Source organism: Solanum verrucosum, unplaced genomic scaffold (assembly GCF_900185275.1).
Source record: "Solanum verrucosum unplaced genomic scaffold, falcon-dt-bn FXZP01000125.1, whole genome shotgun sequence".
In the NCBI taxonomy this organism is placed as follows: domain Eukaryota; kingdom Viridiplantae; phylum Streptophyta; class Magnoliopsida; order Solanales; family Solanaceae; genus Solanum; species Solanum verrucosum.
In genome coordinates this window covers 331,966-358,890 of record NW_026019923.1, presented here as the reverse complement: position 1 = coordinate 358,890, position 26,925 = coordinate 331,966, and the positions used below count along the sequence as shown (strand labels likewise).

General features: G+C 29.9%; 2 protein-coding genes across 2 annotated transcripts; one reads left to right on the top strand and one right to left on the bottom strand.

The window, feature by feature from the left end:
* Window positions 1-7,888: 7,888 nt before the first annotated feature.
* Window positions 7,889-12,328, top strand: LOC125823792 (cytokinin riboside 5'-monophosphate phosphoribohydrolase LOG3-like). The gene is made up of 7 exons (XM_049503174.1): window positions 7,889-8,252; window positions 8,850-8,947; window positions 9,111-9,141; window positions 9,891-9,990; window positions 11,553-11,623; window positions 11,724-11,867; window positions 11,969-12,328. The coding sequence occupies exons 1-7, from the start codon at window positions 8,133-8,135 to the stop codon at window positions 12,059-12,061; spliced, it is 657 nt and encodes a 218-aa protein (XP_049359131.1). The 5' UTR covers window positions 7,889-8,132; the 3' UTR covers window positions 12,062-12,328.
* Window positions 12,329-21,047: 8,719 nt separating this feature from the next.
* On the bottom strand, window positions 21,048-24,351 carry LOC125823635 (BTB/POZ domain-containing protein At5g03250-like). Its single transcript, XM_049502983.1, has 4 exons — window positions 24,284-24,351; window positions 23,659-23,728; window positions 21,840-23,042; window positions 21,048-21,501 (listed from the first exon to the last, which is right to left on the bottom strand). The coding sequence occupies exons 1-4, from the start codon at window positions 24,340-24,342 to the stop codon at window positions 21,049-21,051; spliced, it is 1,785 nt and encodes a 594-aa protein (XP_049358940.1). The 5' UTR covers window positions 24,343-24,351; the 3' UTR covers window position 21,048.
* Between the last annotated feature and the right edge of the window lie 2,574 nt (window positions 24,352-26,925).

The following is a 26,925-nucleotide window of genomic DNA, read 5'->3' as shown; positions in this document are numbered from 1 at the left end:
GAAGTGAAACCATATCTTGAAAATTCTCATTGAACGAAAAGTACGAAATAAATCAGATATTATTCCCCTTCTTCGATCCATAAATATATTAGTATACAATGTTTAAATCAATAGAGAATCTTTTCTTCTATATGAATTAATTATTCCATTTTAAATCCTCCTCGATACATTGAGTGGCAACGTTTGTCCTTTCACATATGCAGACGGGCCTCATCCACACACACATTAGTTCGACCTTAAAACATTGGGCTCTATCGAGTTCACAAGTTGTGATTTCTATGAAAAAAAGTGATAGTTACGTGATCATTTGCGAAATTTATGTGAAAAAAGTGTGTTTCATCATGTTGATTAATGGAGGTAGTCTTGTCAACGTGGAATATTCTAAAAGACTCATAAATGTTGTTTTACTAACTTAACAAATATGGTCAATAAAGCATTGGCATGTTCCTTCCCCAACCGATCGATGGGCACAATCCCTTCAAGTTAGGCTTTACAATTATTATTTTTCTTTTACAATCATTAAACCAAAAAAATTGAAAATTTATATTATCTTTTTGTTTTTGTTTTTTACTTGTGTCTGATTTGGACGTACATGACTAATTCAAATTCATATGTATAAGGCTTATTAAAGAATTAATGCTTTTTATCAAGATTTTTTTCATTCCAAATGCTTGATCGAACTTTGTTTGAAGATAGAAGAGTTTTATTCATTTCACCGCAACCTTTTATAGTGAGTCGAATTGTATTTTCGATTTACTTTAGGCAAACGGTAGCCCATTTAAAGGAAGAAGTAGTTCTCCGATCCCTACTAATTGTTTCCTAGGGATAGCTTAGGTTTGAGTTTTTGGTAATGAATTTTTGTTAAGAAGCGACGCAACCTAAATTTGTAATTGGATTCCAAAAGCAGATATCGAACCTCAAGTGAAAAATAAAAAGTTAAAGCTCTTCATAGAGTACATATGCTGTTATTTTCCTCTTATTTTTTAAAATATAAAAAGTACAAACAGCTCAACAACTCGGTGCAATTGCAATTGTTAATCTTTTTTTAACTAATTCTAATTGTACATTTGAATTTTCTTTATTATAAACATACAAACACCTTGATTTTCTATTATTATAAAAAATTTTACTTAAAAAAATTATGTCTTCGTATCTTGTTTCAATTTATTTATCCTATTTTTATTTCAATTCATATATTCAATTTTTTAAATTTTAAGATCACAAAATTAAAAAATATGTTGATATATTTGACATATGTTTTATGTTTATAACTATAAAATTTTAAAAAAAAGTTATTTTTTTCTATATTAAATTATAAAAAGACAAATAAATTAAAAGGATGATGTGAGATATTTATGAGGGAGGATGTGAAAATGAATCAAGATTGGGCTAATAGTTGAAAAATGAAATAACCTACGATGAACCTACGTAGGGGGAGACAAAACGTGGCTTTTTTATACTCAAAATCTTTCATTAAATGCTTTAAATATTAGAATAAAAATTATGAGCAACGGATAATGTTCATGTTAAATAACAAAAAAAAATTATTGCTAATTATTTAGCATCATATAAAAATGCTACGAGTAAGATATGCAATTTGAAAAAGTAGAATATTCTATTTGATAACTAAAATATGTTGTGAAGTTTTATTTGACTTTTGACTTGAAAGGTGCAAAACGCAATTTTTATTTTTATTTTGGAAATGTGCAATAAAAAATTATACAAAGACTAAAAGTAATAAATTTGGTTTGAAAAATAAGCATAACAAATCACGAGAATTTTGTTAGTTATACTTATCCAGAATAGTTGATAATTTTGGTCACGGAAAATTTGAGGGTCATTATCAAGTTTTTATAGAAAGTAGAGTTTGACTTTTACCTAACCGATTTATTTTTTAATAAATTTTAGGTTTAGAAAATATAAAAATTAATATAAAATTATATTTGTATGTTATATTTATAGTTTGTATAATTGCGCTCGATAATAAATTTTATGTTTGCTATGGAACATCAGATTTGTATAAAATCGATGACATCCTCTCATTTGTATAAATCGTTGTCAACCTCTCATTTGTATAAATCGTTGGCAGCCTCTCGTTTGTATAAAGAGCAACTTTCACATATAGCAAACATAAAAATCATATTTGTATGTTATAGCTATAGTTTGCATAATTGCGCTCCATATCAAATTTTATGTTTGCTATGGAGCTTTTGATTTGTATAATTCGCTAGATACATCCAATTTTATACATTTTTGATTTGTATTTGTATATACATTTTTCTCTCGCTTTATACAAACACATTTTTACACATTTATATACCGATGGGTAATTGTAAACCGAAAATGACTAATTGTATACCGAATCAAATGACAAAAAAATGAAATGTTTGCTGCGAATTACAAATAAAATATATTATGACTATAGCATTTAAGGAAAAATTGAATATTATTTATTATTATTATTATTATTATTATTTCCAATTCAGAGACAACAGTCTGAAGCATAATTTTATCTATTTGACATGATAATCTTTTAAGGCCTGTGGTTTAATTATCTTTACACCAAAATTGCCTCTATCACACATTTATTCCAATTCTCACAAAATGTACTTTTTTCTTTCTTATTTCCACCTACCTCTTTTACATGGATTTTAATCCCTTACAAAATTTTAAAATGGAAACTTATTGTTAGGGAGCTAGTTGTGGCAAAAGCGAAAGATCTTCTAATATAATTTGAATGGAGTCTAATCGTCGAACTAATTCTGACCTCCCTGAATGTATTTGATAAAGACTTTTCGCCTATTTAATAATGAAAAATTAATTCTTAATCTTTGAGCACATTGGTGTGTAGGCTTTTGTTTCGAATCGAGAAAAAGCACTCAAGCATAGTGAAAGGATATACCTAACCATAACACGAAGTTCAATCGAGACTGAAGAGATGTTTACTAGAAGCCTTTTCTCTTCTTTCTTAGAATTTTCAAAGGTTGTCATCCTTTCCCTTATATTTTTTTATTTTTTTGGGTGATATTCATATTTGTAATTATCTCCCATCTTGATGGTTTAATTAGTCCAAATAAAATAAAACTTGTTAAATCTTAATTTACTTGTCTTTAATATATTTTTTTCTTACAAATTTTATCGCTAACTATAATGTTGATTTTTCACGTAAACAAATGGATATAGTGATTAATTTAATTCTTGAGCCATCAAAATAATTGCCATTCGTTAATAATGAAAACCTGCCGACTATTTCACCTTTTAATTTATTTATTTTTACTTTTTATTTTTCCTCTTTAATTTCCTTCTGACTTTTCAATGAGAGCTAATAATGAAAATAATTTTAAGAGAATTTATAATCTAAAAAATTGCACACCACAAAATTGCAAATTGTGACGGTGCCAATTTATATTTATATAAAAGTATAAATTTAAATTACCCCAATCAATTAAAAGTCACTTTCTACTCCACCAATTGACAGTTTGGTTTTATTATCATTTTTGTCTTCTTATTTATGTTGCCATCTTTCCACTTCCAACACCCCCACCCCCCACCCCCACCCCCATATTTTTTTTTCATTTAAAATAAGAAAAAATGACAAATATATTTTTGATCTATCATAAATGATATGCAGATATCTCCGTCATACTTTTGGGATATTGGTGCTCCTGCCATTCAAAAACTAGAGCATATATGTCTTTCACTCAATAGAAGACTAAATAGTGACACGTGACACAATCTTATTCGTTGATCCAATATTTAATAAATGTCGGATCGGTGGATGAGATTATGACACGTGGATGTCCGTTAGTATAAACTATAAAGGGTATATATGCTCTAGTTTTTGGACGACAAGGGTACCAATGTCCCAAAAGTATGACGGAGGGTATCTGCATACCATTTACGATAATTCGGGGATATATTTATCCTTTTTTCCTTTAAAATAATTTTTTTTTTTGCTTTTTATATTTAATTTGAAATAAGTAGTAAAAATTAAAACAAATAAGAAAGTATTAAATTTATTTTTATCAAATATTTCGTTCGTTCAATTTTACTGATTTGTTATTTATACATTGCACAAATAAATATACATATATTGCGATAAAATGATATGTATTTTTTTATCACTAAATCAGAAGTTTTGAAAGTTCGATAGAATATACTTTAGTATTTCTTATGTGACTTTGAATTAGTCGAGTCGAGTGTTGTCACCAATTACAATACAGACCATAATACACACAATACTTGAGTGTAAAAAAAAAAAAATACACACAAAAACATGCTAATTATAATACCCCGCGTGCAAGCATGCACTCATTTTTTTTTTTATGTGTGTATATCCAACATCCCACTAAACATATATAAGTAATTATATTTTGATAATCTCTATACTTTATAAATATTTTTTTTGTAGTTTCAAAAGAGTGGACTGTAAGTAATCAGACACAAAACAGAGATGAAAAAAATAAATAAAAAATAAGACAGATAGGCCAACCTAGGGATTGAGGAATTTTTTTCCTTCCAAAAAAATTTAATTGAAATATGAGTTATTAGACTAATTATTTTTTGAGTTTCTTATTTACATGTGTCGACCTACAAACATATTTAAATATGAGTTATCACAGGCATGGTCCCCTGTTCCTCCCATTCTGACACCAACATAAATGACTAATTTTTTTATTTTTTGTAATTTATATTTAATTGTTTGATATTCGAAATTCACTTGCTCGATCGATTAATCAAGATTCCTAATAAGAGTTAAAATCCAGGGGTGGCTTAATGTCTTTAAAGATGAAGCATATGCCTTAGGCCCCCAAAATCAAAGGGCCTAATTTTTTTAGTAATAATAAAATTATCTTAAGCTTTTTTTTAACAAAAAAATAAATAAAGAATGTTTTAATTTGTTTCGAAACATTAAAGAATATTTTTTTTATGGATCAATTTTTAAATTTAACTTGCACATGATATGTTTAAGACCACAAGATTAAAATATATATATATATAACGAGAAGTTTTTTTCTAGCAGAAGTTAGATTCGTGTTATCTACCTTCATAAAGAGAAAATGTTGATCAGAGATAACATGTAGAGTCCAATTTCTTATCGTTTAGAATATGTACATTGACACAACTTAGGATTATTTGTATTAGGGTCATAACCCCTCGATCGATCTTGACCTATTTTTACTCTTGATGAAATAATTTAGATGCACGCCAACAAATCCAAACGCTATTTTCATGGGTTTGGGACAACATGGTAAGCCAAGTGACATGGGAGGAGGGAAATAAAAATTGAAATGTTTCCTATTAATAGAGCAAGTGTGTCTAATGAAGTAGGGTGGATTAGGGTACAAGCCTGATACACCAATACCCAATTGTTTTAATTTGTTTATTCAATAATAATTAATAATAATAATAATAATAATAATAATCTTTTAATTTATTTAATTTGCACAATGCTCAATGAGTATTAGTGTTACTCCATCTGAATTTTTCACATATATTTGCCCATACAATGTGTTGTAACTTGTGAATGGTAGTAAGCATGCTAGTACTTGATTTTTTTTAATTGTTTAGTCCAAGAGAGAAAATAATTGTTTTGTAATGTCCATTTAGAACCTTTTTGCAGTTGAAAAGGTGTTAATCTTTTTCAAAGTTGCATGAGAAAAAGGCAAAAATAAAAAATAAAACTAGATTAAGAAAAGTTTCAATATAGTACTGTTTATTTCAGAAAGGTAGAATATTTTATTTGTATTATGCTTATGGGGTTCATGTTGTTTATTTTCTTTTAAGTGATGAAGTTCTTTTAATTTTTTTCATCAATTTGAGGTTCTTTTTGTTTCTATTTTTGAGAATGGTATCTCCAAGAATATAGGAAAATGAGTGGAAAGATGAATTATTGATATGTGAACTTGTGAAATTATCATTAATCCATTGTTCATAAGGAAAATATAAAATTATATATAATTAATTAGAGGCCTCTCCATTAAAAAAATTCGTTAAGAGTGTTCAAAATTTAATAAATAAAATATTTATAATATTTTTTGTACAAATGATATAAATTTTTGATAAAGAATATTCCATTGATCAAATAGCCTTCATTATATTTGATTACCCTAATTTTATGAATCTAATGTTCTCATATTCAAGTAAATCCCCCCCCCCCCCTACCCCCCTAAATTTCTACCTTCTTCATTTGACTACTTATGCAAAGAAAATAAACATAATGTGTCAATAACCTCAAATATAGATTTCAGGGTCGAGTCTCTAAAAATCTTATTGAAGGCATACTCCTTAAGTATGAGCTATGTAATTTGCAATTTTGAATTTAGTTGTACCTCTATATACGAATAGAAAACATTTTAAAAAAAGTCATTAATCCATTTTTCATAAGGAAAATGTAAAATTATATATCATTAATTAGTGGTATCCACATAAAAAAAGTCATTAAGAGTGTTCAAATTTTTATAAATAAAATATTATATAAACAACATAAATTCTCGATAAAGAATATTCGACTATCGATACCCTTCAGTTTATGTAACTATGCTAATTTTATTAATCTATTGTTGCTATATTCAAGTAAATCTCCCCACTAAATTTCTACCTTCTTCTTTTGACTACTTATACAAAGAAAATAAACATAATGTGTCATAATAAATACTCCATAATTTCAAATATAGATTTCGGGTTTGAGTCTCTAGAAATCTTGTTAGGAGCATACTCCTCAAGTATGAGCTATGTAATCTGCAAATTTGAATTTAGTTGAACCTATAATACGAATATCAAATATACGTATAGAAAACATTAAAAAAAACCTTCAAATACAAATTACCTAAAACACAAAATTGGATCAACAACATATTAGTGGATTCACATGAATTCAACAAACTTTTGTTCATACTCTATATATATGAACATAACAATTATATATTTATAAATTTTATTATTGTGATTACTATATATGAACTTCAATTATTATAGTTACTATATATTAACTTAAATTATTATAAAAACCTATAAAATTCTAACCTTTAAAAAAGATGGATAGAAGGATTTGGAAAAAGTTGATGTGGAGTGAACATCATGGGTGAGGAGAGAAGGTATGGACCCTTTGGCCCTAACTAAAGGAAGTAAGAAAACACCAAGTACAAACTATTGCTATCTTACCAATAATTCTACAAATGAAATTATTATTCCCTGATTTACTTCTCAAATTTTGATTTGACACACCTATTAAGAAAATAATGATTGTTATATTGAGTTTATCATTTTACCTTTTTTTAAACATGTATTAATTATGGAGAGTTTAGTTATTCATGTATATAGTTTTTTCAACTTCTATTATGCATAAAATAATATATAAATTCCTAATAACTTATACATGTATTGGTTATTCAGATTTCTAGATTGCAAACAAAAAAATTACTAATTTTGTACATGAATAGTTTACTTTCTAACCAGCTACCAAACATAATATTACTTATACAAGATTTAATATTTATCTAACTCACCTCCAAACAAGCTTCCCCATAGCTCACAGAACTAAAAGTTCATATCCATCTCCACCCCATAGCTAGTTTTAGTCCTAATATTATTACAAATAAACAAAAAGTACTGAATTCGTCCAAAATCATACCTAATATTGTAACTTCATCCCTAGACTCCACACGAGAACATGAATTCAAATTAATCAAGAAAAATGAATTAAGGTGGTCCACACGTGCCTAGAGAGCACAAAGCACAAGCGTGCTAAGTGATAGTCACGTGCCATACTCCCCCAATACATGTATAGAAAAAATCACATATTGTATTGAGCAATGGAGTTTTTTTAAATTTTTTTATAATTTAGCAATTTTTATTTTTTTTGTTTTGTTTTAGTGTGGTCAAGCTAAAGGGTGTATAGGTATTATTCATTAATCCTATTATTCTATGTCACACGTATATATGTGAAAGACCCTATTGGTCTCTTTTGGCCCTCTATATATATTGCTCTCTCAGAGTGAGTAATTTGTAAGAATAGAGCTAAAAAGTTTGTAACTTTGAGTTTTGATTTACAAGGGGAAGGAAAAAAAAAGGGGTCTTTTTGAAGGAATAGTGTTTAGTACTAGAAAAAAGTTGAGAACTTTTTAAGAAAAATGGAGATGGGGAGTGATGTGATGGTGTCAAAATTCAAGAGGATTTGTGTGTTTTGTGGGAGTAGTCAAGGGAAGAAGAGTAGCTATCAAGATGCTGCTATTGAGCTAGGAAAAGAATTGGTATTTCTTTTTCTTAAGTCAAAAATGGAACTTCCCATTTTGTTTTCTTGATTTTTAGCTTTGGTTTCTTGGAATACTAGGATGTTGTAGTTTCTGACCTTTTTTTTTTGGGTTTTTGGGTAAAATGGTTTTTTTTTTTTTTGCTTTTTGCTCATTTGGGGGTCAGTGTTTGTACATTCTTGGTATGTAAAAATGGCATCTTTACATGAATTTAATCCAAGTTTTAAAGAATGTATTTGGATTTTAGGATATTTGGGTCCAAATTTTTTCATGCAAAATGTGATGTTTCTTTGAGATTTTTTCCAACAGAAAGTCCTGCATGGAATTCTTCTATCTCTGTAGTTAGTGTGTGTGTATGTAGTCATGTTCTCTGCTTTACATTTTTGTAAAATCAATGTTTCCTGTTATTTTCATATACAGGGGTTTTTCATCTATTCCCCCCCACCCCCTTATTGTACAAACTCTTGCATTTATGCCTCATCATCATCTTGATATATGTTAATTAAATATACTACTTTAACAAGTATATTTGGTTTTTGGGACATGTTATTTTCCATTTTGAATGTACTAAAAGTTTCTTGTTTCTTCATATTGAAGGTCTCAAGGAACATTGATTTGGTCTATGGAGGAGGTAGTATAGGCCTAATGGGATTGGTTTCACAAGCTGTTCATGATGGTGGTAGGCATGTTATTGGGTGAGAAACAAAGAAGAAGAAGATACCTTTCTATGCTCTAATCACTCTGCTCTTAAATTAATGATAAAATATTAGTACTTTTTTAACATGAGGAATTTAGTTAATCATCTTAATTATTACTAACTCCTACTCTATGTTTTGTCATGTTATTGTCTGGCTGCAGAGTAATTCCCAAGACACTCATGCCTAGAGAGGTATGTCTGTTGTTTTCTTGACAAGTCTTAGGCCTTTCTTGATTTATATTATATTACTTAAAAAATAAGAACCTTCAATAGTATATTCTCATGTGTTTATGAGGTGAGACTTTGAGTTAGTTTCTTGTTAACACTAGTTTTGTCATAAATATTGATGTTTGTGCTTTCATTTTCTTCTAATTGCTTTCTGGGGTTCTGAAGGAACTGTTTATTTCTTTGGTCCTTATTGGCCTTATCCATATATCCACATAGTACTTTGGCATCTGGCTTTTTGTTTGATTTCCCCTTTTATGAGTAGCATGCTTTATTCACTCTGTTGCTGCTGTTTAGTTCTTGTATTTTTCCCTCTTGGCTGTTAGTGAGTATCTGTACATGCTATGTTGCTTGGACTCTTCAAAAGTAGTGCATTTTTGGAGTTATCCTACACGGTTGCGGCAACAATTTTGGAGAGTCGGAGCAACTTAGTGTACATGTACATGTATATAGTGTTTAGTTTTGTGTGTATATGTTTGGTGACTTTTCTACGATTTCAAAATGAAGAGTTTTGGGTGGATTTAACTCTTTCTGAAATGCTCATCATTGCTTCAGTGCATTAATAAGGCCACTACACTCCATCAAGAACCTGTTTCTTCTCTGACCCTTTAACCCCCACCACCCCTTTTTTTTCTTCATTTCTCCCAAGAAGAAGGGCACATATTTCAAGAAGTTCAAAAAAAAAAATGAATTCATATTTTATCCTTTTTGCACAGTTAACTGGTGAAACAGTAGGGGAAGTGAAGGCAGTTGCAGGTATGCATCAAAGGAAAGCAGAAATGGCTAGGCACTCTGATGCTTTTATTGCTTTAGCAGGTTGGTATAAGCACTAAATTTCACCCTTTGCACTCAAATTCACAGGCAAAATGCTTATATAAAAAGGACATCAGGTGCTTTTAGTTTGCTAATTTGGGCCTAAATTCACCATATATCCTGTCTGCTTTGTTCATTTGTGAGTTAATGTAGTCATTTTTTTTAGCTTAGTCTTCCTCACATTTCCACAATAACTTTTAAGAGAAGTAACATCTAATATGCATCAGTTCTTTCAATGACTTTGTTTTAATTTGTTTGTCGTATGATTTTGATTTAACATGGAGTTTAGCAAAGTAAAAGAAACTTTTTAATCTTGTGTCTTAAACATGTCACGCGGAAAATTAGAATTATAGAGTTGTCAAAAAAGAAAAAAGGCATTCTTTTTTAAACAAGACAAAAGTAGTAAGACAAACAAATTAAAATGGAGAGAGTATCACTTTTAGATTTTTCAAGATTTCTATGGATATTCTTGGATAGAAGTCCCAAGACAAGTTATAGGTTTGCTCTGCCTAGAGGCGGAGCTAGGATTTTAAGATTATGGGTTACTTTTGGAGTATCCAACACACTTCCGTTGACATTTTTGAAGAGTCCAAGCAATATATGAAATGTTATCTTCAAGAAGGCAGAGGATAAAGTGAAATACAAAAGAATGTGAATTCCTGAAAGCTACTGTATGAAAAGATAAAAAGAATCAGTTGGATTACAAGTTCTTTGGTTTGATGTTTCTCACAATCCCCAAAGACTCATATGATTAGAGAAGCCTATATAGTTCAACCCCCTAGTTGTTGACCAATCAACATCTTGCACTGAAAATTAAGACCTGTTTTTTCACTACTTAAAATATTACTAATCTGGTTCTGTGATTTATTCTTTTTCCTTAAATGTTCACTGCCCTCCTGCAAGAATCTTCCTCCATCTCACTGAGAGAGAAGAAAGGAGAAAACTGTCACACTTTCACAAAATTGTAAATGCCAACTAGCTGCTGTACCTAACAAGGTATCATGCTCACTCTATTCAAGGAATTCTAATTGTCCAAAATATTCAACTAGTCATATACTTGTTCTGGCTGCATGTAAATAAAATATTTTTTTCAGTGACATTATATAGCCTGGGAACTTAGCAGAGGATCAAGCCATCCTATTTGCTGAAGGATGAGGCCAAAATAAATGCCAAATACTTGGGCACAACTAGTTTTCTGGCTCTACTGTTCAGGCAACAGAGTCAGTTTGAGAAAGTTGTGGGAAATAATTTACTCCCTCCGTTTCAATTTTTTTTGTCTTTTTTTGGTTTTATTCCATTTAAAAAGAATGGTTCTTTCCCCACTTTCTAATTCTAACTTTTCACATGACATGTGTGTTTTGGTACTTTCTACTTATGTTTAAGACCTCATGATTCTTAAACTCCGTGTCTAGTCAAAACCAACAAACAAATTGAAACGGAGGAGATATTAACTGGAATTTCACCTTCTTTGCTATTTGATTTAACCAACCAAAGTTGTTTGGCATTTACATGTAATTAGATTGTTTCAGAATTCAAACAGTGAATAAACTTTTCATTGCATCCAGGTGGTTATGGCACACTTGAGGAGCTACTTGAAGTAATTACCTGGGCGCAACTTGGCATCCACGATAAGCCGGTATATATATATATAATGATATGTGTAACTTTTTTGTTTGTCTACTTTGTAGCTTGACAAATTCAGTACTAAAAGCTATATGCATTGTACAATTTTGCAGGTAGGATTGCTGAATGTGGATGGATATTACAATTCATTATTGTCATTTATTGACAAAGCTGTGGAGGAAGGATTCATCAGTCCCAATGCTCGCCAAATCATCGTATCTGCACCAACAGCAACGGAGCTGGTCGAGAAACTGGAGGTAACATCTTATAAGAGACAACCACAATGGTCATTCTTGATGAAAATTTTCTATCTCCTGAACTGCTCTATCTAACTATTTTCCTCTTCTTGCAATTGCAGGAATATGTTCCTTGCCACGAAAGTGTTGCTTCAAAGTTGAACTGGGAGACGGAGCAGCTTGGCTACCCTCAAGTTCAAGAAATTGCGCGGTGAAAACAAAAGGGATTTGCAAGCATAGAAATGTGCATTAGGAATTGAAAATACCAAAGTGGAAGAAGCTAACATGAATGAAATTCTTAATTTTTGTTGTGTGGGGGGATACCTTTTTTTTGTAAATCAAACTAGAAATGACAAACAGCATATGTCCCTTGTCCCTTGTCCCTTCACAAGGAAATCTCCTTATTTACTATTATAAGATGTAAGTACTAAGATGCATATGAACCTTCCCTTTTAATGTTAACTTACCAAGCTTTACTTTTTGCTCTTGTATTTCTTGTTCTTTATGAAATATTATATGTTCCTCTGTCCAAAGTTGTGGTTTATTCCTGGTTTTCAAGCATCCTTCTCGATAAGCTCATCGCCTGTTATAGAGAAACATAAACAATAGGAACAGGTTGTTGAATCCAAAATGTTCATAAGTTAGGTAAATGTTGAATTCTAGAATTGCATCAACAATGGGAGAGACTTGTAACAGAGTTAGTGTTGTGGGGTTCTCTTTGTTGTTTCAACCATAAACCAACAACATGAAGATTGATCATCCAGTTGTCAAAAGAAGGGCCTGTGACAACCCTGATTGAATCTTAGTGAAAATTATTAAAGACAAACTGAAAAATATGAAAGGGGACTTAGATTAATGGTAAAGTTATCTTCGATCTATAGATTATGAGTTTTGAGCTGTAAAATTAGTCATTAATACTCGTGTCAAGGTAGATTGTCTACGCCACACTTTCTTTTAGTGCATCTCTTTCTTGTATTGTCTCTGTGTGAGAGATGTGAAATTAATCACTAATGATACTTAGGTCAAGTAGGCTTCCTATTCCATGCCTCCTTTGGGTGCAACTCTTTCTCAGATTGTCTCCGTGTGGCCTATAGGCTACCTACTTAGATTTTCTATATCACATCAGATCCTGTTAGAACACATGATACTTCGTGCACCAAACTATACTTTTAAATTGAAATAAAAGTTGGTAACGACTCTTGTCATTGCACTCATTGGTGGGATAACATCATTGCTCAAATGGTAAAATGTCATCTCTGTACTTTCCTTTTTGATTAGGGATACTTTGATATAATTATTCCTTTGTACACATTCACATTGTAAGGTCAACAAGAGCACTAACAAGATTGTTAACTAATCAAATGAGTCCATTTTTCATGTCCTTTTCTATTTTCTTTGTCTAGTATCTATACTGCATTGACAATGAAACATATTTCCTCTAGCTAGGACCAACTAATAAATTCAAGAATATTAAACTGTCTTAAAAGGAAAATTAACAAAACTTTCATGAAGTATAATTGGAGATGAGGGACCATTGGGGCTAGACACAAAGCACATGGTACGAGTTTATCTGAAATCAATAGCTTAGACTCAAATTATGTATGTGTCAAAAAATCACTAATAACAAATTCCGAATATAGTAAATCAAAAGTAATAAAAGTCAAAAATCAAACCTAAAGTACTACCTAAACTATCGACTATTATTCATCCAAACACCCTTTAAATATCAATTGTTCCCTTTTACTACCCTGAATGGTGGTGAAGTTTCAGGTCAAAAACTCACACACCTAATAGTTAAAATGTGTTTTGATAAATAGTATAGTTCAAGTTTTGAAACTCGAAAACCTGGGATACTTCAAACGTATTTCTTATTATTAACTCTCAATCAAATAAGTTATAGTAGAATCTCAATTTTAAATCGCATAAAATTTAAATTCTGAATTCGACAGAAGCACATGTTTCTAACTGTTATTCAAGATTGATGTTTGCTGTTAAGGTTTCAACTATTAACACAAAGTTATGATCCACTATACCACTACCAACGACAGGTAACAGAAAGGGCCCCTCTCCTTCTTGTTCCGGGGAACAATAAGGTGAGGTTGGGTCCCGTTGCAGACGAATGAGGGGTTGACAAGTGTCATGTAAAGAAAATCTTATCAATGAGAGATCGACACATGTCATATAGAAGGAAAACCATGAATTTAAAATATTTGGATTCAAAATTAGTATAATTTTGTTACATAAGCACAATTTTAATTTTAATTTTTGCAAATGTATATAATTAGTGTTGCGATTTTTTTAATTTAAGGTACTTTCTTGATGTTTCTAGTTAAATCTATTTTCTCATAGTTCTTATAAAATCTATCAGCTAGAGTTTATTAAATATTTGACGAAAATCAAAAGTGTTAGGTTTTGATAAAACATAGAGGATCAAAACCGTTCTTGTCATTTTCTCGTCGAGAAAAAAAAATAACAAGTGTAATTAAAATTACTGAACGTGTTCTAGATCCGCCTCTGATAAAAACTATGGCTAACTAGATACATAAGCAAGTAAAGGAGAGCATGTGGACTAGTTGATTATTCTAGACAAAATGATAGCCTCATGTTGGTCCCAAATTTCACTTCATTATCATGTACTAGTGAACCACACTTGGTAATGCTTAACTGGCTATAGTTGGAGGAATATGTATACAAGGTGCCAAAAGGAAGTTGAACAGTCAATTTCTATGTCTCTTATTTTTTGTTTTTCTTTAATTATGTAAAGTTCATATAAGGGAATGTACTCTTGAAATGATGTTGAAACATAGGAAAGGTTGAAAAAAATAAAAATATCCACTTCCAATATCAATGGGTAGTGGTGTTGTGTGAAAATTTTCTATTTTTGGGATAACTGTTTAGGAAATGATTATTTTAAAAATAGACGAAGAAGTTACGTCAATCAAAAGAATATGTCCAAAACTTCTAAGTTTACTATGTGTTTCCTCATTTCTAAGGTTCAAACTCAAGACGAGTAAAATTTGAAAATAATCAACTATTAACCTGTGTAACTGAAAAATGAAAAATCGCTCTTGAAATGATGTTGAAACATAGGAAAGGTTGGAGGAAAAAAAGGTACCACTTCCAATATCAATGGGTAGTGTTGTTTCTACTGAAAGGAGGGTCAAAAACTATTCGGAGCGTTATTTATAGATAAGGACGGAAAAATCCATCTCATTACACCCTTTGATGGTCAGAGAGCTTGTTACATGTCCCAATTAATGTGTACCATTGATTTGTCTCAGAAGTGGATGTTATTCTTTCGCTCCCTTATCTCAAATTACTTGTCATGTTTTACTTTACAAGAAACAAACTATATGCATCAATGGATAGTGTTTTTATAAAGGGAGGGCCAAAAAGTACTATCTAGAGTGTTATTTCTACATTCGATTTCTACATAAGGGCGGAGAAATCCGTCTCACTACGCCCTTTGATGGTCAGAGAGCTTGTTACACGTCCCTATTAACTTGAACCATTGATTTGTCTCAAAAGTGGATGTTATTCTTTTGCTCCCCCGTCTCAAATTACTTGTCATGATTATTTTTTTCAAGAGTCAAACTATATAAATTTTGATGAACTTTTTAATATGCATTTTTTCATTATACTGATATAAGAAAAAAACAATCTTACTCATGATAATATTCATTTAGCTTTCAAATATTTTAATTTTAAAATATGAAGCTAATCTAGTTTAATTTCGCTTCAAATATTAATTAAATTAGCTCTAAAAAATAAAACATGACAAATGACACATATTTTAGGACATATGGAGTATAAGGCTAAGTGTGCCAATTTTATAAAAAAGGTTTAATTTGGGGAAGGAATAATTATTATTACATATATAACAACTAAAATTGACAGCTTATATAAACGTAAAACAGTAGAAAAATGGTATTTCCATAGTGTTTTTATAGACAAACATACAATTCTTCAGAGGAACACAATCATTTGAAATTATACTTTGGATAAGTTGGTGAACTGAACAATTATTTTTGGTGCAGCTCATCTCTGTTCAATTTGATTTGACTGGCTACTATTTTCGACTCGAAATATAGATATTTATATAAATAAGTTGATAAATTTTTAATAAATATTAAATTTTAAATTCATAATTCCAAAAGCGGAGCACTCATGACCTTTCAAAAGTTGAACCTTTAAAATTTAAATCTTAAATTCACATCGAACTTTATTTTAGGCCAAACACATATGCAAATCCTTAAACTTGTTCCTAAATTTTATTTTGGCACTCCAACTCAACCTTGTTCCATTTTAACCCTTTAACTCCAATTTTTATGTTTCATTTTGGCACTTCTAAGTGATGTAGCATAGTGTGTGCATCACACTTTCTCTAAAAGAGTGAAAGACAAAAAAAAAAGTATTTTTTTTTTAAATAATAAAAGATAACCCTTCAACTCTATTTTTTTTATGTACCATTTAAACACAAAATACTAATTTTATGATTTCTTTATTTCTATATATGTTCTTCAACTGCAATTTTGCATTTTAAAAATCGTTGTTCATCAGTTAGTTATTGTAAAAAATTCAAATTGACGGGAATGAAAAATTAGAAAGCTGGTATTTGAGTTAGTCCAAATAGATTAGATATGAAAATAAAAATATGTGGTGTTATTTAATTTAATTAATTGTTTTAAAAAGAAAATCAACACACTTCTGTCGATTATTTTTCACACAATAATGTACTCAAAAAAATTTTAAAAAAAAATTGATGTTCATCCATTATTTTATTTTTTTTAAAAAAAGATATGACGTTGATTTTTAAAATGAAAAAAGTGGAAATGAAGAACATAAATAAAAATGAAGAAACTTATCATTAAAAATACAACATAAAAAATTTCTTCATTTTTATTTATGTTCTTCATTTCCAGTTTTTCATTTTAAAATCCCACGTAATATCTTTTTTTTAAAAAAAATAAAATAATGGATTAACATCAAACTTTTTTAAAAAAATTTACAGCGAAACTCTCAAAAGAAATTGTTACTTTAAAAAAATAAATTAAAGAGCATATATTAATTTGATTTTTTATAATAACTAACGGATGTACGACGATTTTTAAAATGCAAAACAGCAGTTGAAGAGCATATATAGAAATAAAGAAATCATAAAATTATTATTTTGTGTTTAAATGGTACATAAAAAAAAATAGAGTTGAAGGGTTAATCTTTTATTATTTTTAATTTTTTTTTTCTTTCACTGTCTTAGAGAAAGTGTGATGCACACACTCTACCACATCACTTAGAAGTGTCAAAATAAAACATAAAAAATTAGAGTTAAATGATTAAAATGAAACAAGATTGAGTTAGAATGCCAAAATAAAATTTAGGGATAAATTTAAAGATATGCATATGTGTTTAGCCTTTATTTTATGAAGAAAAAAAAGGCAGCTAATTAATGATAAAAAAGGGGAATAAAGAATATACAAGAAGGATGAATTTTGCCTGCCATAATAATGATAATAATTCCTCAAGAGACAGAACTTTTTATAGCTGGCATATAGAACTTCTGTTCCCCATTTAGCTTTCTAAAACTTTTTTTTTCTTTTTGTGATTTTTTTGATAATCAAAATGCCTATAATGTTTAGGTTGAAATTTTTTTGACCTTTGGAAAAAAAAGTGTTTTATTAAGATTGGGATCATCTTACATTATTTAAAGTTTAGCCCCACCTTGTAATCGCTTCAGATATATGAGTTTCAAGTTATAAAATTCAAATTGTTGAGGGTCTTAAATTAGCAATTATTAAAATCTAATTTCATATTTGATATTTAAATTTTGTATTTAAGCTTTGCCTCATATTTGAGATATCAAGTTTGTATTTAGGCTTTGACAAAGCTTAACTTTTTAAATTAGAACTTCAATTTATCAAATTTCAGATATTTAAATATGAAGTTAGGTTTTAACGAATCCAACTTTTGACATCGAAGAAGAAGAAGAATATTAGTACTTAGTAGCAACAAGTTCAATCTGAAACATGGCTAAACTTTTAAATAGCTTTGAAAATGAATTATATTTTAAATTAACGCTGCTACAAGCGTGAAATTTGTTTGGGGTAATTATTTAGTAAACAATCATTTTTTTAAATTATTACTCTTGCAACTTATGAACCTTTTAGATTACAGTCTAAAAATATTTTTTGAACAAACATGATAGTAATAATTTATTGTGATGTGGAGCAATCGCAAACATTATAACCGAATCTAATATAGTCCAAAAGGGTAATTTTTCAAATACTATATTTGTACAATTTTTTTAGAAATAGAGGAAAAATTTAAATGATGGCCTAAAAAATAAGTATAGCTTACATAAATACCATAGTGTAAAACCTAAATAACCTTTTGTCCCTATTATTTTTATAATTACATAAATTTCATATTTTTTAGGCATTTTGGATACATAATTAAGGATCCGGATATATTGTTGATGCATTATGTATCAATCTGTTGCACTTATTAAGGGAAAAAAAAACTGAAAAATCAAATTAAGATCTCATAGTATCCATTTGTTGCACTAATTAAGGGGGGGGGGGGGGGGGGGGGGGAACTGAAAATCAAATTAAGATCCCATAAATTATTTTATTCCATTCCAAACTATTGTCAAGAATTCAAAATCCTATAGTGTAACTAACTAAAAAATTCAAAAATTAAATTTCTTCTTCTTGTTCATCGTTCTCTCTGTTTCATAAAAACTTTTGTCGAAATTTTGGATAAGCGAGGTGAGTTATGAAGGATACAAAAGTGATGAAATTGTTGTTGGACAAACGATTTCTTTTGTGAATCTTCAAGTTCATCGAATATCCTTTCGATTTTGATTCAAGATTGTCGAAAATTTTGAGATTCAAAATTTTTCTCCAGTTCATTGAAGATCCTTTCCGTTTTGATTCAAAATTGTTGAAAATTTTGAGTTTCAAAATTATTCTCCTAGTTCATTGAAGATTCTTTCAATTTTGATTCAAAATTATTAAAATTTTTGAGAAGATAGATCATGAAGATCCTTTCAATTTAAATTGATAAGTGTTGTATTCCTACTAGATACATTAAATAAGAAAGTGTTGCCCATAAGATTTTAGGTTTGAGATCGATACATTATTATTTGGTAATTGTTATGTATCAGATACATTTAGTATAAATTCGAATTTACGTATCATAACTAAAAAATTAGTGCATGATACATTATTATGTATGTATCTTATTTTGTTTGAGATCATGAACATCCTTTCAATTTAAATTGATAAATGTTGTATTTCTACTAAATACATTAAATAAGAAAGTGTTGCCCATAAGATTTTAAGTTTGAGATCGATACATTATTGTTTGGTAATTGTTATGTATCAGATACATTTAGTATAAATTTGAATTTACATATCATAACTAAAAAATTAGTGTATGATACATTATTATTTATGTATCTTATTTTGTTTGAGAAATACTATATTTTAAAATTAAAAAAAAAAGTATATTATACATGTAATTGTTTCAAAATAGCTTCTTTTTTGTGTGTGTGATAAATAACACAAAGTTTATGTATCAAGTACATTTCTATTGAACATGATAAACACTAATCAAAGATTCAACAACATTAGAGTTATGTATCAATACCTTAAATATGAACATTATACATTGTATAAAACAAATGTTATTGTAGCAGTGATATATCAGATCAATGATAACACTAACAAAGACTAATTTAAGACTCAAAATAAACGAGATACATAAAAAATATGTATCTTTGATAGTGATGGCCGTGCTATGGCAGATCCAACTTTTTTCTTCTTTTTTTGGACTTTTTTAATAGTAGAAACATTAAAAGAAAATAAATATTTTTCAAGAAAAATTTTCAACGACAATATGATTAACTAAAATTGCAAAGGTTCAATAAGATTTCAATGAAGGCAGGGGGCGGAGGTAATTTTATTTTTATTTTTTAAGATGAAAAAATTAAAAAATAATAATAAAAGAAATCGAAAATTGAAGTGATGGAAAAAAATCTACCTCTTGAATAATTTGAAATCATTAATTGAAAATAGAAAAGATTTGAAATTCAAAAATAGATTAATTGATAAACTTGAGAGAGACACCTTTTGAAAGTCAAATTGAATTTGAAATTTGTAACTGCTAAAGAAGTGGAGAGAATTTAGGAATAAAATGGAGGAGTGATATGGGGAGTGGGAAACGTGGGTGTAGGCTGAAAATAGGAGTGAAATATTTATGTATTCGGAAGATTTTATGAATTGGGGGAATTAAGAGATTTTTGAAATTTTAAAAAAAGGTAGGGATAAATGGATATTAAGGTAAGTAAATGTGTGTATATAAGTAATTTTCCCAAAAAATAAACATTTGCATAAATCAGTGGCTACCTGGTGTCATTTCAGCCCAATTTAACAAGGCCTAAAATGAGTCCACTAAGTTACAGCCCAATTTCTGGACCCAGTTGTGGATAATATAGCAACAACTTCAATTGGGCCAATTTCTTATCTTAGATGTAAAAAAATGTTAGGCCGTTCATTTCATTGATTTAACTTCACTTAATTTACGATCCATCATAGAGGTCGGGGCAAATGAAGGTTTAATTAGTAGACAACAAGCGAACCGCAAGAACTTACTCATATCAAAATGATTAGAAATCAAGCGGAACTTGAACTTGAAGAAACTTGCCTCTATCACGGAAAATTGTTGCATGCTAACCCCTTTTATAGGTTTTCAAACTGAATCCGAGTTTGGTGCTTCAACCATTACCAAACTAATGTACTTAATTTAGAATCCCCAACAACTCTATTTACATAACACATACCTTGTATTTGTACTAAAAAATCCATTCAACGTATATAAATAATCTAACAAGAACCTAGTAACTTTCTTTTTATAGAATCTAGAATCCATAAACTCTGACTAACTATTATGGTCAGATATCTATATAATAACCTTCCTCTATAACAACATTTCATGTTGTGTTATATTATATGTTTTCTATAACAGTATTTTGCTATAGCATCCAAAAGAATATTCAAACAAACGACGTTGTTATAGAGAGTAGAACAAAAGGAATCAATGAAACTTGGCTAAATATTTGAGAATCCAAATATTGGCAAATGTCAAAATGACCAAAAAAAAAACTTTCAGAAACTCCAAAAACAGTTTTATTAGTGTTTAAAACTTAGTGAACTTTTGGTGGAACAGTTTGACATGTTGCATCTTCACTAGGCTTTCCTGATTTTGAATTACACTGAGATTTTCTCCTGAAAAATATATTCCATCTCCTCTTTGTTTTCACCATCTTTTGGAACTCTTCCTTCATGCTGTTACACTCTTTTTCAAGCTCGGAAACACGTTCCCTCATGTCCTCAACACTCCTTCCTCTGCCTCGTGTAGCATTGTCCGCGTGTTGTCCAATTGCTCCGCTAACATTTTCAAGGTTTTCAGACACAAAGAACCATCCGGAGATTGATGTACGTAGACGAAGCTGTTCAAAAAACAGGACTTGAACAATCACCCTTAGGGGAAGCCTCTCGTTTTGAGCAGCGTGCGTGCTGGCCTCTAATGACAGCTTCTGGCAATTCATTAGTCTGCAGATTTGCTCTCTTTCAATGTCTGTCAGCCAAGGATGTGCCTACATTTGAAACTTTTAATTCAAGTCCTCTCTTTTTTTGAAAACGGACTACAAAGGAACGTCAGACAAACAAACTGAAACGAAGGGAGTAGTTTCTATCTTATGTTTAGATCAGTACTATTATCATAAGCTGTGTTGTTAGGACTTAGGACTCTTCAAAAATAACACCGGGTGCATGACAGATCGTCCAGAAGTAGTGCATTTCTAGAAGATCTGACAGGGTACAACTATATATTTGAATAGTCCTAGCAACATAGCTCTGAACTATCAACCTTTATAAAACAAAACAGAGTAAAATGGTTTATATACACACCATCAAAGTTGAATTTAAGAGTTACCTTCAAATATATATCGATTGCACGATAGATACCATCGGAGACTGGCCTAGCATATTCTGGGATTGCAGAAGCAAGAGTCTGAAATTTCGGAAACTTGAAATTAACATCAGGGGCGACCTCAGAAAGATACGAATCCACGAGATTAGCCACTCTTGTTATGGAAGCCAAAGACTGACTACCTTCAATCAACTGACTCTCTTCCATTATACATGGAGATACGGCTGCTGAAGCCTGATCTATTAACAAGAAATGATCTAGAATACGCTGAAAACAGTCTATATCATATAAAGTTTCAACAGTGTAACCGATATTTGGTATGAGCAGATCATCAAGTATAGCCTGGTCTAACTGCAACCCTACTCTTCCTTCCAAATTTACTCGACAAGATGGACTAGCCTGCAACATCATAGCAGTACGTAGCAGCCTGAGGAGAAATCTAGTCTCCGTTACACCTTTCTGTTTTGGTAACAACTCAACGATCTCTTCTAAAAGCGCCCTTTGATCAGCCTCAGACGGAGTAGAACCTGATTTAGCATGAGTAACGTCCTTAAAGCTCGATTGCCTATTCATTAAAGGAACATATTTCTTTGCATAAAACACGAGTGCACCCGATATGTTCCCAGCCCTCATTCCTCCAGCTTCAACAGCCTGAATCAAACGTTTGTACAAAGGTAAGCTGAGGAAGGACACATCCTCGTACCACCAATCATCAGTCATCGGTTGTGTCTTAGTCCCCGTGCTTATACCATTCCATACATCATGAACACTATCGTTACCATTCTCCATCACAGGCCAATTAAGCAACTTAGAATCGCTACAAGCTTTCATCGCTAATGAATTTATGCATCGCGACACAATGTGAAGCTCTTCAGCATATGACAACACTTCTTCACAAGTTTCTAATGCTTTAATTGTATCTGTCCAATTACTAAAAACATCATTGAGAAAAGACTCGGTTTGTGATACAAGATTTTCTTCACCATATTCATTTGTCATTTGCAAATACTCAGATGCACATCTAAGGGCAACTACATTTAGAGGAGTAAGTTCAAATCTAACACCATAACAAAACTTGGCTACTAACTCAAATGCTTTAGCTCCACCAGGTATGTCACTTAGCTGAAGAACGCATAACGATCCATCGTCTTTTGTTGATTCATTCATCAGCTTTTCTAGTAGTCCACTTCTTGAAAGCAAAGGGAACTGCAACACAACATCTTGTATGTAGTGTTAATCTTTAAAAAGCAACTCCTTGGGGTGCAGTGGGGGAGACAAGATTTTCATCCAGGAACTTCAACATTTACTATAACACATATATATAAACAAGTGTGATTTTCTGCGAAAAGGGGTTGGAATAAACCCCCTTTCGCGCACTTCTTTGAAGTAAAGTCAACAATAGGATGGTCTAGATTTTGTTTTTTTGAACATTATCTTGTATACAGTGTTTTTAAAAGCGAAAAACAGCAACAACAAAGGTCCTTAGGGATTGAAGCAAAAACCAAGAGTGAAGTGCGTGCTTCTTTGAAACTATGTTGCTCTGACTCTTCCAAAACTTCGACCGGTTCATGTCAGATCTTCCAAAAGTAGTGCATTTTTTGGACGATCTGACAAAACGTTCGACCACATTTTTGGAGAGTCTCTAAGCAACATAGTTTTGAAGTAAAGCCCACAATCATAGAAAAAAATTAGAAATATACTAAACTTGTATATATGAATGTATGGTTAAAAATACTAAAATAATTATTAAATGCTAAAATAAATATTGAATCGAACCTTAGATTTAAAATATTCATAATAAGGAGTGAAAAAAAGAGTATACCTTATGTAGATAAAATGACATTTCTCCAATTTCAACTGTAATGTCACTTGGAAGTCCTGACTTACATCGCCTGAACAAAGTTTATATTGAAGATAAGTTAAAAATAAATTCACTATTGAAGATAACTTAAACATAAACAAAACATAAATAACTCAAATAACTTTATTGTTGCTCCAAAGCTCCCTTCGATTGAAATATATGAAAGTCAAATAATGTTTTGAGGTGAAAATCATTAATTCATTCCCAATGCCATGTCCCATGTTATGCAACATTATGAAAATTAAGTATTTTTTAACTCTCATACTCTAAATTCTTCACATAAAATGGGACGGAAGGAATCACACCCTATGGATATAAGCTCATTTATAACACAAGACAAGAACATTTCTCTCAAAATTTACTCGTAAAATGGAAATTGATTTCTCATATGATCACTCAAATAGTAGTTATTTAGAAAAATGACATTCTGAGATAAGTCGATAACAACCATCAACTGAGCAACCATTTGAGAAATCAACTCTATAAAATCGTAAAGCTTAAACATAAAAACATAAGAACTTGTCAATTTTTTTCTTCTAAATTATGTGAATAAAAGAACAAAATTATACAAATAAAAAAGAATTACCAAGCTTGACCTTCACAACAAAAGGCTTCAGATTTAGAACCAAGCTTCAAAAGAGCCATTAATTTAATCTTTTTTCTGCTAAGAATATAATTACACTAATTATAAGTCATATATAGAAAGAGTACTACTTTGCTTTCCTTGCATAAAAAAGAACACAAACAATACACTAAAAATTACATATATATATATATATAAGGAAACAAGAATTTCAGTATTTACTGTGGTTATTTTAAGTAACTATGAAGTTTTATCCTTTTATTTATTTATTTTTAATTTTTTTATTTCACCATAATTTTAAGTGAGTACCTAGTCTAAAGGGATTTTTTTTTTTTGTTACAACTGTCCTACCACTCCCCCATAATACTCGCTCAGTGTGGATTTAGTCTACTAAATTAGCTATTTTGGTAACCCGCTCGATCCATCCAAGGGTTATATGGGTCGGATCGTGATGTTTGTTACTAATGAGTTCAACTCAATCGATTACGATGAGATAGTGTAACCAAATGGATCAATATTTATCGAATTAAAAAATATTTATAAAATTATGTTACTTACTATTTAGGATAATTTAGTGCATAAAGCATCTGGTATTAGCCAGAGGTTTCGGGTTACTTATACAATCAAAGAAAAAAATACTGAAATACACGTCTTATGTTTCCCTTATTTCTAATATTCATTTCTATTTTTAAAAACCTCTAAAATCCCTTATTTCTCTCTTAATTCTAAATTATTTTATAATATAACCGAGCTACATATTATGTATCCAGTTTATTTTATAATGTATCCGAGATAGTTTTTAATGTATCCGAGCTACTTATTATGTATCCGATTTGTTTTACCTTTTCAGGGATTAGTGTAATTACAAATTAAATAGGGATAGATTATAATTTCATATTAAAACTATGTGATTCCTAAAATTTATACTTAAATCAAATATTAAACAAAATTATTATTTTTTGTAAATCCAATTTCAGATGCCCCTAGGATTTGCATTTAGTTGTAGAACCTCCCTAATCTAACAACAAAAATATTTGAAACCACAATTATCTCAAAATACAGTAAAAAAGAGAGTATCTTTTTTCTTTGGTTGAATACTTTTTGTTCACTTTTATTTGTCCATTTTAAAATCCGCATGTCCCTTAAGAGATAAGAATAATATAATATTTTACCATTACTACTAAAAAAATCATAATTTTTTCCATTGAAATATGTTTAATGGCTATTTTCACATATAATTTGATTGAATCGGTAAAAAATAAAATAAAAAATAGTAGTGTTTTCATATGAAAAAAACAAGAAGTTTCCTAGCATTTCAGTCGGAATCTATTTCCCATCGTGCGTCTTACCAGTTCCCAGTGAGTTGGTTTGGTGAAAAATGAGTGGGAAAAAATCATGTTTGATTGTATAATCTTTTCACTGATTCGTGCGGGAAAAAACATTTGTTTCTAGTAGTGCACATTATCCATATCAATTGATATATAGTCTTAGATCTTGAGAAATAATTTCGAGAGTGAATAAATAATGTTGAGTGTAAAACATGAAAAAAGATATGTTTATTTCTTAAACTGTTAAAAGTGACAAGTAAAAAGGTAGATCAATTTTTAATATAGTAGACAAATAAAAGTGAATGGCGTGAAATAACCAAGTTGAAATATCCATAAAAATCAGTGAAATAAACAAGAAATATTCATGTTAAAATTTTAGGAATCCCATATAAGGAGCAAATTACATCTTATCCCTACTCTTTTTCAATTTACAAAAATTCTCTTAAATTGTTGTCATCCGGATACGTCACATTTGATACATTATACAACTAGTTTGTTGAGATTAAAAACGAAATTAAATATAAAATTAAATGTCAGTTCCCCAAATCATGATGTCAATCTCTCCAAAATAACAACTTCAAACAATTCAAATTTCAAATTTTCTTCTCTCAAATCTCGCACAAATCGTAACAGATTAAAAAAAAAGTCGACAATTATATATAGTTATGTACAATATACAAAAAGATAACTGTGAATATGATATACATTGATTTATTTATAAAACAGTGTTGCAGATACTTAACAACATGTGATACATCACAACATCTAATACATAACTATGTTATACACATAACAAAGTTATATGTCATATTCATAACTATGAATATGATACAAACTGATTTTGTTATAAAATATTAGTATTTATGTATCCACAATTATATGTGATAGTGTCTATAGATAGATAGACTTCTACTAGTTGAATAAGGCTGGGTGTATATATCAGTAGTAAAAGATAACGAAATTTGTAATAGTTGTGTATCCAATATGTAACTATGAACATGGTACCTACTAATTTGTATTTCAACAAATTAGGGTTATGTATCAAAACTAATATTTGAAAACGATATATTGTACATGATAAAACTGTAATGTATCATAAAGGTGAAATAAATGAATTATGCATTAATTTAAGAATCAAAATCAACTAGATACATTAAAAGATCGGGTGAAAACAAAAGAAAATAAAAAAATCAACAATTTGATCTGCTAAAAGCAAAAAAATAAAATGATGAAGAAATCATTCCACACTTTCTCTTTTGCTCTGTATCAACTCTTGTAGCTATTTTCACTTTCAACAATGACGTCACCCATGGATTT